The 12,384-nt window shown below is 36.0% G+C and overlaps 1 protein-coding gene across 13 annotated transcripts in view; it reads left to right on the top strand.

Moving 5' to 3' along the window:
• Nucleotides 1-12,384, top strand: part of HERC1 (HECT and RLD domain containing E3 ubiquitin protein ligase family member 1) — a 203,953-nt gene that overhangs the window by 92,162 nt on the left and 99,407 nt on the right. For all 13 annotated transcript variants that reach the window (XM_043918891.1, XM_043918896.1, XM_043918893.1 and 10 more), the window contains 5 exons: nucleotides 4,194-4,308; nucleotides 4,393-4,513; nucleotides 6,157-6,328; nucleotides 8,816-9,128; nucleotides 9,544-9,664. In XM_043918891.1, the coding sequence (XP_043774826.1) occupies nucleotides 4,194-4,308; nucleotides 4,393-4,513; nucleotides 6,157-6,328; nucleotides 8,816-9,128; nucleotides 9,544-9,664 (842 nt within the window). The remainder of the gene's footprint in view (nucleotides 1-4,193; nucleotides 4,309-4,392; nucleotides 4,514-6,156; nucleotides 6,329-8,815; nucleotides 9,129-9,543; nucleotides 9,665-12,384) is intronic.

The raw sequence follows: 12,384 nt of genomic DNA, 5'->3' as shown, positions 1-12,384 counted from the left end.
TGAATCAGTCCTAATGAGATGGATGAAACTGGAGCCCATTATACAGAGTGAAGTAAGCCAGAAAGATAAAGAACATTACAGCATACTAACACATATATATGGAATTTAGAAAGATGGTAATGATAACCCTATATGCAAAACAGAAAAAGAGACACAGAAATACAGAACAGACTTTTGAACTCTGTGGGAGAATGTGAGGGTGGGATGTTTCAAAAGAACATCATGTATACTATCTATGGTGAAACAGATCACCAGCCCAGGTGGGATGCATGAGACAAGTGCTCGGGCCTGGTGCACTGGGAAGACCCAGAGGAGTCGGGTGAAGAGGGAGGTGGGAGGGGGGATCGGGATGGGGAATAAGTGTAAATCTATGGCTGATTCATATCAATGTATGACAAAACCCACTGAAATGTTGTGAAGTAATTAGCCTCCAACTAATAAAAAAATTAAAAAAAAAAAAAAAAAAAGAATTCATTTGAATCAGTTCTAATGAGATGGATGAAACTGGAGCCCATTATACAGAGTGAAGTAATAAGCCAGAAAGATTAAAGAACATTACAGCATACTAACACATATATATGGAATTTAGAAAGATGGTAATGATAACCCTATATGCAAAACAGAAAAAGAGACACAGATATACAGAACAGACTTTTGGACTCTGTGGGAGAAGGCGAGGATGGGATGTTTCGAGAGAACAGCATGTATATTATCTATAGTGAAACAGATCACCAGCCCAGGTTGGATGCAAGAGACAAGTGTTCGGGGCTGGTGCACTGGGAAGACCCAGAGGAATTGGGTAGAGAGGGAGGTGGGAGGGGGGGATCGGGAAGGGGAACACATGTAACTCCATGGCTGATTCATGTCAATGTATGACAAAACCCACTACAATATTGTAAAGTAATTAGGCTCCAACTAATAAAAATAAATGAAAAAAATAAATTAAAAAAAAATAAATAAAAACAGTTTCTTATTCCTCTTTGTGGAAACTACCCTGTGTATTTTTATGTACATATATCCTGTTTGCAGAAAATCCAGTGTGGGAAAATTGAGATTTTTATAAAGAATAATACATCCAGAGGCAGCATTTTACTGAAGGATTCCATGCAGTGTAAATGGATCTAATATAAGAGTTTGTTTAATGAATCTCCTCCCTGTGCAAGCCCTGGTCAAGAAGTGAAATGATGTGTATGTAAATGTCTTGAGCTCTGGGTCTGGTCATTTTCCTCTTCTATAAACCACTTTCCTCTTTTAGAGTGCTGTTGAAGATAACAGTTTGAAATGAGATATATTATTAAGTACAGCAGTAAAGTGTAATGAAAGTGTATAGTGGTATTTCAGTTTCTATTGATTAATTGATTAATATGGTGGTTTTATGTACAAGTTTTTAAAGGATATACCTGATTTCCTTTCGGCTCCTTTGCTTCCCCTCCCCTTTAAAAAATATATATATATTTTAAAAATTTTCTTGGCTGTACCACGTAGCATGTGGGATCTTAGTTACCCAACCAGGGATCAGACCTGAGCCACTTGCATTGGAAGCACGGAGTCTTTACCACTGGACCACCAGAGAAGTCCCCCATGCTTTCCCCCTTTATCAATGTCTTGGATTTTTCAGAATACATACCCCTAGTTGTCTTCCTCCATGATGTTGTTTCTTTGATCTGCAATTCCCTATTTCTTTGGATTTTCTTCCTTCTGTGATAAAAATGGTAAAAGTAAATACATGTTCACATTTTATAATACTTTATATAATAAAAATGAGATACATATCATTCAGATCTTTAAAATATCAGTGAGATGATATGTTTGAAAGTTGAATCTCATGCAGTACAGTCTGTCATTTATTTATTTACTCATTCTATTTTGTTGACTTTCATCAGTGGTAGAAAAGTATGATAGTGGAGGAGAAAAAGCTTGTTTCTAAGTTATATTTTCCAATACTCTCTTATTTCATCATTTTCTTGGAATGTGCAGTTAGGTATTCTTTTGTATTATGTTGTCACTTGTTACTTTGCAGTGAGCACTTTTAAAAACCGGATATAAACATAAGAGGAATAAAAACTGTATGGCTCATTGTTCATTTGCTTGTACACTGTATACCTATACAAAGTCTAGGTATATAGCCTAGACTTTATACCTATAATAGTGGAAACATTTTGTAGAGCTTGGTATGAAATGACTGTAACTTTAGTGAAGGTGTTGTAAAAGAACCTTTTAAACATTGCAAAGGAGGATGGTCCCTGTTAAATTTGAAACACTGCAAAGGATGTCACTTTAGTTTGCTTTTAAATTTAATATTAGCCTACTTGAAATGAGATCTTGTTTGGTTTTAAGTCATAGCAATTTTCAGAATAGCAAGCAATCCCTTGGAACAGATGATCTCTCGAAAACCTAATGTGGAAAATTTTGTATGTAATACAAATTGTTATTTTAAGATTCTCTAGCTATAAGACTTTCTTAAAATCTGACATGTTTATATTCATTTTTTCACCTGTAAAATAGGTAAGTCTGAACTTAAATTTGTACCTAAGCATCCAGAAAGGACTGGAAAGTCAATCTTTAAAATTTTTCTCTTAAGATAGGAGTTTTAAAAAGGAATTGAGAACAAGTGAAGATAACTTGGGGCTTAATATTTTCCAAGGGTGTTTTTTGCTTGGTTTTGTTTTTAAGTAGCATGGTAAATCTGTCAAGTTAACAGAGTCTAGCAGACATTCTGGGAGTGGAGTAGACAGTAAACCTCCCATATCCCCATTTGGAATCTACTGAATGTATTGCATTTTTACAGTACCAGTGTGCTAACATGAAATTAAAGAAAGTTGCTCACTAGTTCTCATCATCTAATGCTGTGATTTGGGTTTTCAATTGCATGTACTCATTTCTGTCCAAATGTTGTTTTATTTCTTAACCACCTAAATGTACATGTACTCATAATGTCTATTGATACTTCAATAACTTCAAATACCAGATATATACACACTTGACTAGTTTACTCAATATCTCTACTAGGATAACTAAAAGGTACTATTCAGAAATAGACACCTAATTACAGATACCCATCCTCCCAGAGGGCTGTTCTTCTCTCGGTAAAAGCCAACTGCATTCTAAATATATTATAGTCATCATTGACTTCTCTTATGTTCACATCTGATCCATCAACAAATTCTTTCAACTCTGTCTTCAAAATACTTAAGAAATCTGACCATTTCTTACTACCCCCACTGCTACTACTTTGGTCTGAGCCACTATAATTTCTTACCTGAATTACTGTAATAATTGCTTCTGCTGTTGCTGTTCCTATAGTAAATTCTGTACTCAGCAGTTAGAGTGAGCCTTTTAAAACACAGATCATATCATCTCTATCTCTTCAAAGTTTTCTGATGATCCTTCCAATTTTCCTCAGAGTAAAATGAAGAGGACTTGAAATGGGTGGCAAGGCCCTATGTGATCTGGTCTCAGACAGCTTTCTGATGTCTCCTACGATTCTTGTGCACCCATGTTTTACTCTAACTGCATTGGCCTCCTTGCACTCGCTTCAGAGCCTTGACACAGTTTTTTTGAAAGGACGCTGTTTCTGTATGCCTTCTTCTCTATGTCGTCTAGATCTCTCTGCTTGATTGTAGCTGTATCCGAGACCTTCCCAAACCAGTCTATAAAAAATAGTAAACTTATACAGTACAGAAGTCCCTGTTCTTCTTACCATGCTTTGATTTTCTCCATCGCATTTATCTGTCACATTAATGTTTTTATTTACTGTCTCCTTATGCCCCTCTTGGCTTCCTTGGTGGCTCAGACAGTAAAGAATACTCCTGCATTGTGGGAGACTTGGCTTCAATCCCTGGGTTGGGAAAATCCCCTGGAGGAGGGCATGGCAGCCCACTCTAGTATTCTTGCCTGGAGGATCCCCATGGACAGAGGAGCCTGACGGGCTACAGTCCATAGCATCGCAAAGAATTGGACACGACTGAGCGACTAAGCACACACATGCTCCGCAACTGGAATATATGCTCTGTGAGATCCAGGATTTAGTTTTATTTACTACTGTACTCCTAGCACAGTATGTGGGATATAGTAGGTTCATTTGCTAAATAATTGCTTAGAAAAATGATAAAATGCAGGTGTTGGGTTACTAAAGCTATTAAAAGACCTCTGAACTGTTTTCTCTGAAATGTCAGTGTATCTTTTTTTTTCAGATTGGGACAGTGCAACTTTGAGTAATGAGTCACTCTTGGACACTGTGTCTAGATTTGTTCTTGCAGCTCTTCTGAAACATACAAATTTACTCAGTCAAGCATGTGGAGAAAGCCGGCAAGTAACTTAAAACTATCCTCAGACAAATATTTGCTCTCATGATATTAGAAATTAACTTTTCTATTTTGGTTCTTTATTTAGATATCAACCTGGTAAAAGCTTATCAGAAGTATACCGTTGTGTGTACAAAGTTCGAAGTCGTTTACTTGCTTGCAAGAACCTTGAACTTATTCAGACCAGGTCATCGTCAAGAGACAGATGGGTAAAGTTGGAAATCAGTTAATTTCTCTTATTTTTCTGCAAGCTGTAAGAGATATCTCCATGTTGGTTTATGTGAGGGGAAAAAAAAATGTGCCTTAGTTATTGCAGATGTTCAATAAATGTTCAGTAGTTCTTTTTCTAGTGAAACAAATTGGATAAGTAAAAAATTGGGGTTTATTTAATGACTTATTTATCAAGTGTATATGGCTCCTGAGAGAGTTTATATATTCTTTAGGCCATATAGGTAGTAACAAATTGAATTGTCCAAATCATATGAAATATTATTCCTTTATTTTACATTGATCAGACCACATTTGAATTATCCTATTTGATTTGGGGTGCCATAACTTATGAGAGATATTAAACTACCTTGGATTGGTTAATCATCTTATACAAGAACTGGAAAATGTCAAAAATATTTAGATTAGAAAATGAAAACAAAGGGGAATCTCATGTTAGCTGCCTTAAAGATACTTAAAGGGCTTCATGTAGGAGAGGAAATAAACATGTTCCCTGTTGTTCCAGAGGACACAGGTAGGACCAAAGGGTAACAACTGAGTGAAGAATGAATGTAAGGAAAAAAACCTTCTAATGATTAGAGTTGCCTACCACTGGAGGTAAAGATTAAAAACTTTTATTAAGGATGTTCTAGAAGTAATTCTTACAACAGAATTGAAATGATTTCTGAAGTGCTTGATGATTCTGATAACATGATCCTATAATTATGAGTATAGCCTGATACATAATTATATTATAATTATACATATAAATTTCTTTGAAACTTTCTTTGAAGCTTCATACATAAGATGCTTTGCACTCCATTATATAGATCTTAGATTTTAAAAACCAAACTTTATCTCTGCATTTGTATTATAGTATTCTTTTAGCATGCACTGATTTAATATTTGTGGATCTGGTTATTTGTGAGTGACCCATGAAATATTTTAATTAGCCATTTTGTTGAAGCTCACATTTGAAATTTACATATTGTGAGGATACATGACTTCTGTTTTGTGCGAGTCTGACTGACTGCTCAGTATTCCCATCTAACCATGAATTACACCTATAATAAGAACTCTTTTCTTTAGATGACTACTAGGTATCATAACCACCATGGGGAATAATATTGTCCTTATCAGATTTCTAACTTTTGGTTTCTTCAAGGGCCAAGTGAGAAAATAATTAAAAAATAATATGTTTATATAACTTAAATTTGCTAAGAGAATATAATTTAAATATTTTCACCAATTAAAGGTTAAAAAGCACTGTTTTGTTTTAAGTTAGAATTATTAAACATTTATACAGAGTAGCAATAACATATACAACTTGAGGGAGACTGAATAGAATTAAATTCCATGTTCTTTAATTACCTTTTATGCTTATTGTCATACTCAAGTCATTTTAATTTAGCAGTTTACAGCAGAACAATCAAAATGGTGAGGAAGAGAGCTTAATGAGATGTCTCTATACATTCTTTTTAATCTCTTCAGATTTATCCAGTATATTGTTTGTGTTTTTGTGGTAAAGTTCATGAGTTGTTAGTGCTGTTAACATTATTTTCCATGATAAAAAAGTCAAGGTTTTAATGACATTTTTCAAAATTAAAATATATATATTTAGTGTAGCTCTGATTATTTCTTTAAGATCTCAGAAAACCAAGACTCCGCAGATGTTGATCCTCAGGAGCATTCATTTACCCGGACCATTGATGAAGAAGCTGAAATAGAAGAACAGGCTGAGCGAGATCGGGAAGAGGGACATGCAGAGCCAGAGGATGAGGAGGAAGAACGAGAACACGAAGTGATGACAGCTGGCAGTGAGTACACCCTTCTTGCTTTGCAGATACACACTGTGGCATTCTTTTTGGTAGGGAAACTGACTACAGAGGAGAGAGACAAACATTTCAGCTCTTAAAGCTGTGTTAGTTCCATTTAAGCTATTGAACTGGGTGTTTTGGGTTGAAAAGCTCTATATGCAGGCTTTTGGAAATAGTACCTGTTCCACTGAGTTTCATTCATGAAGTGATGCCCATGAGTCATTGAATAGGGTCATTTAAAGTATGTTCTCTAGGGGTCCCAAATTGTCCATTTGCCTGGCTGACTTCTAAGTGGTGAGGAGGAGAGAGACCGTATGCAGAACTTTTTAAATTATAAAATTTAAACAGCTGACTATACTGCTGTTTTCAGTAGAAAGCAAGAGAGAATATTATTGGTTGAGAATGTTACATGAGAATATTATTGGCTGGTGAATGACATTTTTCATGCTTTTATATTATAAGGCTACAGATAGTTTTAAAATGTAATCATTTAAATGTTTAAAGTGAAATACCAAAGCTTTTAAATATTTGTTAGTATCTTTTGAGTGATTTGGCTACGTCAAGTTAAAGTATATTTTCAGTTTTGTAGCCTGAAACATTATGGCCATCTACACATTTGGTATTGAGATTGTCTATATTCTTCATTTTGACACTTAATTTGTTACCAGTTTATTTGTGTTTTGCATATTTCTAAAAATGATTTTGAGATGACTCAAAACAAGGCCAAAGCCCATTAAAACAAGAAAAAATATAAGGTCCAAATGGAGAAGAGAGCATTAGAGATGAAGAGTAGGAGGATAATTATAATTATATACAATATAGTTTTGAGGGGTGCCTTACCACGTGGCCAGGGATTGAACTTGGGTCCCGGCAGTGAGAATGCTGAGTCCTAACCACTGGACCACCAGGGAATTCCCAGAGAATGGTTATAATTTTAAAACCTAGGCTGAGGGAACATTTTTGGATGAATTTAAGGTTTCGTTTACAAATTCCTGAAAGCTAAGACCAAAGGGGAGAAGCACAGTAACAAAATGTAACCCTCAATTAGTGTATAATAAAGCATTATAGTTAACCAGGGAGTAATAATTTTTTAAACTAAATACCATTTTTGAGCATCAGTTATATGCTGCCCTTTGGGTCAAATGCTTCACATAGATTAACTCATAATCCTCTCAGTCTTATGATTTCTAGTATTACCTTGTTCTAAAGATGGACAAACTCAGGTTTAAGGAAGGAAAATTATGTGCCTTGGGCCACAAGTAGTAGCAGCTGGAATTAGAACCAAGTCTGCCCAGAATTCCAGTGACAGTTGTCTTAATTACTTTAACTGGTTTCCAGCTCTGGACTGTTAGTTCATTGGTTTGTTTATCTTAGAAATAAGGGACTTTCAATAGCATAATGAATATATTATCATAATACCTTAAAATATACAGATCTATTTTAAAGTTTGTATTTCCATATTTGGAGAAGGAAATAGCAAACCTCTTTGCCTGGAAAACCCATGGACAGAGGAGCCTGACGGGCTACAGTCCATTGGGTTGCAAGAGTCAGACATTACTTAGTGACCAAACTGCCACTACCACCACTTCCATATTAATAGACAAAGCTAGTATTTTACTAACTTTTGGCCTAGTTTCTCTGTTAAAAATACCACCTTCACTCAAATTTGAGCAAAATATTCTTTTCCTCTTGTGAAATATCTACCACTGCATCAGAACCTTGTTAAACCCAGTGAATTTTTACACTTGTAAATTGGGAAGGGCTCTCATTAGATGGACATTCCTAATGATGCCATTTGACTGTGATTTAGTAGAATCTGATTCTGTTTTAGCAAAGACCTTTAATGGTTGTGCTTATTTAATATGTTCAAAATACAACAACATGTAGATGTTAGGAATTATATGGACTTTGGAAGGGGAAAAAGGGCTTTTCATTTTAACTAATGCAACTTAAACTTTTTCTCTTGTAACCTGACAATTTCCAAACCAAGGTTGTGAACATTTCAGAAATGGGCAGTTATTTTTATCTAACCCAGTGGTTCTCAAACTATAATGGCCTTCAAAGTCAGCTGGAGGACTTGTTCAAACACAGATTGCTAGCTCCATGCCCAGAGCTTCTGATTTAGACAGTCTGAGAGAAGCACAGTATTTTTCATTTCTAACAAATGCCTGAATGATGTTGATGCTGCTCTTCTGGAACCACACTTTGTAAACTACTGATCAAACTCAAAAGAGTAGAAATAGAATCAACCAAATCTAAATTCTATAAAGGCATGAGTATTTCCTATTGTAATTTTTATAAGAAGTTTAATATTATACATATATTTTCGATAAAATTTTTACTTAGATGCTGTATTTAATGTCTAAAAAATAATTTTCCCTCTTTCAGTAAGTTTTTGGTCCAAACTTTTTGACTATTTTTATTGTTATTTTCTTTGCTCTTCTCTCCCCATGTGTTAAGACCTTGTTTTTGTGTTGCATGTTACAGAAATCTTTCAGTGTTTCCTCTCAGCCCGTGAAGTAGCTCGTAGCCGAGATCGAGATAGAATGAACAGTGGGGCAGGGTCTGGGGCTCGAGCTGATGATCCACCTCCTCAGGCTCAGCAAGAGCGAAGGGTGAGCACAGACCTTCCTGAGGGTCAGGATGTGTACACTGCTGCCTGCAACTCCGTGATCCATCGATGTGCCCTGTTAATATTAGGAGTAAGTCCTGTGATTGAGGAGCTTCAGAAGCGAAGGGAAGAAGGACAGTTGCAGCAGCCTTCCACAAGTACCTCTGAAGGGGGTGGACTTATGACCAGGTGGGACTGAGTAGAAACTTAAAACATTTCTTCTCCCTTTGTTTCTGTACGCATTGAAATGATTTATTCTGAAGTTAAAACAGACATGGAGGAGGAAATACAAATTGATGGATGAATTTAATGTATAGAGTGATCCTAGTTCAACCTGGAGGATAAATTTCTGATTAAATGAGACAGTGCAGTTTTTCATACATATAAGCAACAGTAGTTGAGAAACATGAAAATATTTGCATATCTCTGTAATTGTTGAAGAAGACTTTGTGCTTAGACCTAACTGAGAGCCAGGATTTTCCATCAGCAGTCATAATTACTCCTCACTGTGTGTGTGTTTTATCTCTATGCTGTTAGTTCCATTCAATTTTATGTTCACTAACAGTCCCAAATCGAAAAACTTTTCTTTGTGCATGTGAGACAGGAGTGAAAGTCTTACTGCAGAGAGCCGGCTAGTCCACGCAAGTCCAAATTATAGACTGATCAAATCGAGGAGTGAATCTGATTTGTCTCAGCCTGAATCAGATGAAGAGGGTTACGCACTGGTAGGTATACCTAGATTCAGTAAAGGATTTTTGTATAAATACATAAGACTTTGGTTAGAGTAAGTACTATACATTTGCTTTAGACAAAAAAGTTTTTTTAAAAAGAACTTTTAAGAGAAATGAGATAACTTTATTGCATAGGTATTTATCACCTGTATGTTAGTGACTCTCAGCTTACTTTCTTTAGCCCTGACTTCTTCCTAACCTCCAAGTTCATGTATCTAACTCCTTGATGGACATTCTACCTGAACATGTCAGGTGACCACAATCTTAACCTATCCAAAAATAAACTCGTTTTTCTCCCAAACCTGTTCTTTCCCATCCACTGTCTTAGTATTAACTCCCCAGACTGGAAACGTAAGTTGATCCTTGCCTCTATTTTTTCTTAGTTCCTGGTCCTTCTCACTCCCCTACAGTCCAGTTAGTCCAACCTTGAAAATTTTACTCCTAATACTGTTCTAATATGTCCTGTCCATCCCTCCTGCCACTGTTCTGTCTCAAATTTTTCTTCTCTTTTCATGGCCTAGTACAAAACCTTCAAACTGGTTTCCCTCTCTCTTGTCTTATGCCCATGTTCAACATTTCATCAGAAGAATATTCCTGAAATACAAATCTATTTATATCTCCTCTACTCAAAATCTTTCAGTAGCTCTCAGTTACCTATCAAAAAAAGCCTCAGGATCTGGATTGCAGGCATTTAAGGTAAAAATCAAAGAAATGAGATGCTGATCTATATAAGAAGTAGGAAGTAATGTGTGCTGTAGTGTGATGGGTTAAATAAATTATAGAATGAGAACAGTCTGATAGTTTCTATTTGAGTAGCTTTGGACTTGGAGTTGATAGCTAGATTTTTGTTTTGACTGTTCCTCTGCCTTTTATGTGAATCAGTATGTGCTACTTTACCTCTCTGGGCCTTAGTGTCCTATTGTGTGATATGAGGATAGCAGTGCCTGTTGTGTATGTGGTAATGTGTTAGACTTGACTACTGTTTTAGACTTGGCTACTGACCCTGATTCCACTGCTGAAGAGCTTTTTTTTTTTTTAATTTATATATTTTTGGAGGATAATTGCTTAACAATGTTGTGTTGGTTTCTGCCTTACAACAATGTAAATTAGCCATAAGTGTGTGTATATATACATCCCTCTCTCTCGAGCTTCCTTCCCTCCCCACCCTTTTATCCTATCCCTCTAGGTCTTCACAGAGCACCAGGCTAAGTTCCCTGTGTTATGCAGTAACTTCCCACTAGCTATCTCTTTTATACTTGGTGATGTATGTATTTCATTGCTACTCTCTCAATTCATCCCACCCTCTGTTTCCCCCCACTGTGCCTACAAGTTCATTCTTTAGGTCTGCATCTCTATTCCTGCCCTGAAAATAGGTACATCAGTACCATTTTTCTAGAACCATATATATGCATTAATATACAATATTTATTTTTCACTATCTGATTTACTTCACTCTGTATAACAGGCTCTAGGTTCATCCACCTCAGTTCAACCGACTCAGATTTGTTCCTTTCTGTGGCTGAGTAATATTCCACTGTATATATGTACCATGTCTCTTATCTGTTCATCTGTTGATGGACATCTAGGTTGCTTCCATGTCCTGGCCATTGTGAATAGTGCTGCAGTGAACATTGGGGTACATGTGTCTTTTTGAATTGTGGTTTTCTCAGGGTATATGCCCGGTAGTGGGTTTGCTGGGTCATATGGTAGATTTATCCCTAGTTTTTAAAGGAATCTCCGTGCTAGTCTCCATAGTGGCTATATCGGTTTACATTCCCACCAACAGTACTAAGGGTTCCATTTTCTCCACATGCTCTCCAACATTTATTTTTTGATGATGGCCATTCTGACCAGTGTGAGGTGATACCTCACTGTAGTTTTGGTTTGCATTTCTTTAATAAGGAGTGATGTTGAGCATCTTTTGAAGTGTTTGTTGACCATTTGTATATCTCCTTTGGAGAAATGTCTGTTTAGATCTTCTCCCTGTTTTTTATTGGGTTATTTGCTTTCTTATGTTGAACTGCATGAGCTGCTTGAATATTTTGGAGATTAATCCTTTGTCAGTTGCTTTGTTTGCAGTTATTTTCTCTTATTATGAAGGTTGTCTTTTCATCTTATTTATAGCTTCCTTTGCTGTGCAAAAGCTTTTAAGTTTAATTAGGTCCCATTTGTTTATTTTTGTTTTTATTTCCATTTACTCTAGGAGGTGGGTCAAAGAGGCTCTTGCTGTGATTTATGTCAAAGAGTGTTCTGCCTGTGTTTTCCGTCAAGAGTTTTATAGTTTCTAGCTTGTAGTTTTTGAATTGATTGATACAATCCATTTTTAGCTGAAATTCCTGAATTCTGAAATTCCTCTCTTGTGTGAACTGAGAAAATAGATGTGAAAGTGTTTTTGAGAAGTATGGAATGCTACATAAATATGATGCTATTGTTTAAAAGAAACTTCTAAGTGTGAAAGATTCCTCCTGTAGGAAAGTTGAACAGTGTCTTCAAGCAAGTTTCATTGTATGTTTTTGTCTGTTCTTCCTCCTTTTCTTCATTCCCATTAGTATCTCTGTGTCCCGATTCACATTTCCAGTCTTACCATCTACTGAGAATTCCTTTCTGTCCTTTTGATTTTCCAGGTTGATCAGTCTCTTTATTTATTCTCCTAACTCCGTGACAGTTTTATAACAGACCATGTCACTTTTCTCCTCAGAACTTCCAGTGACTTA

This window comes from Cervus elaphus, chromosome 12, assembly GCF_910594005.1.
Source record: "Cervus elaphus chromosome 12, mCerEla1.1, whole genome shotgun sequence".
NCBI classification, from domain to species: Eukaryota; Metazoa; Chordata; class Mammalia; order Artiodactyla; family Cervidae; genus Cervus; species Cervus elaphus.
The sequence above is the reverse complement of the archived record's forward strand: the minus strand, read 5'-3'. Positions and strand labels throughout refer to the sequence as shown.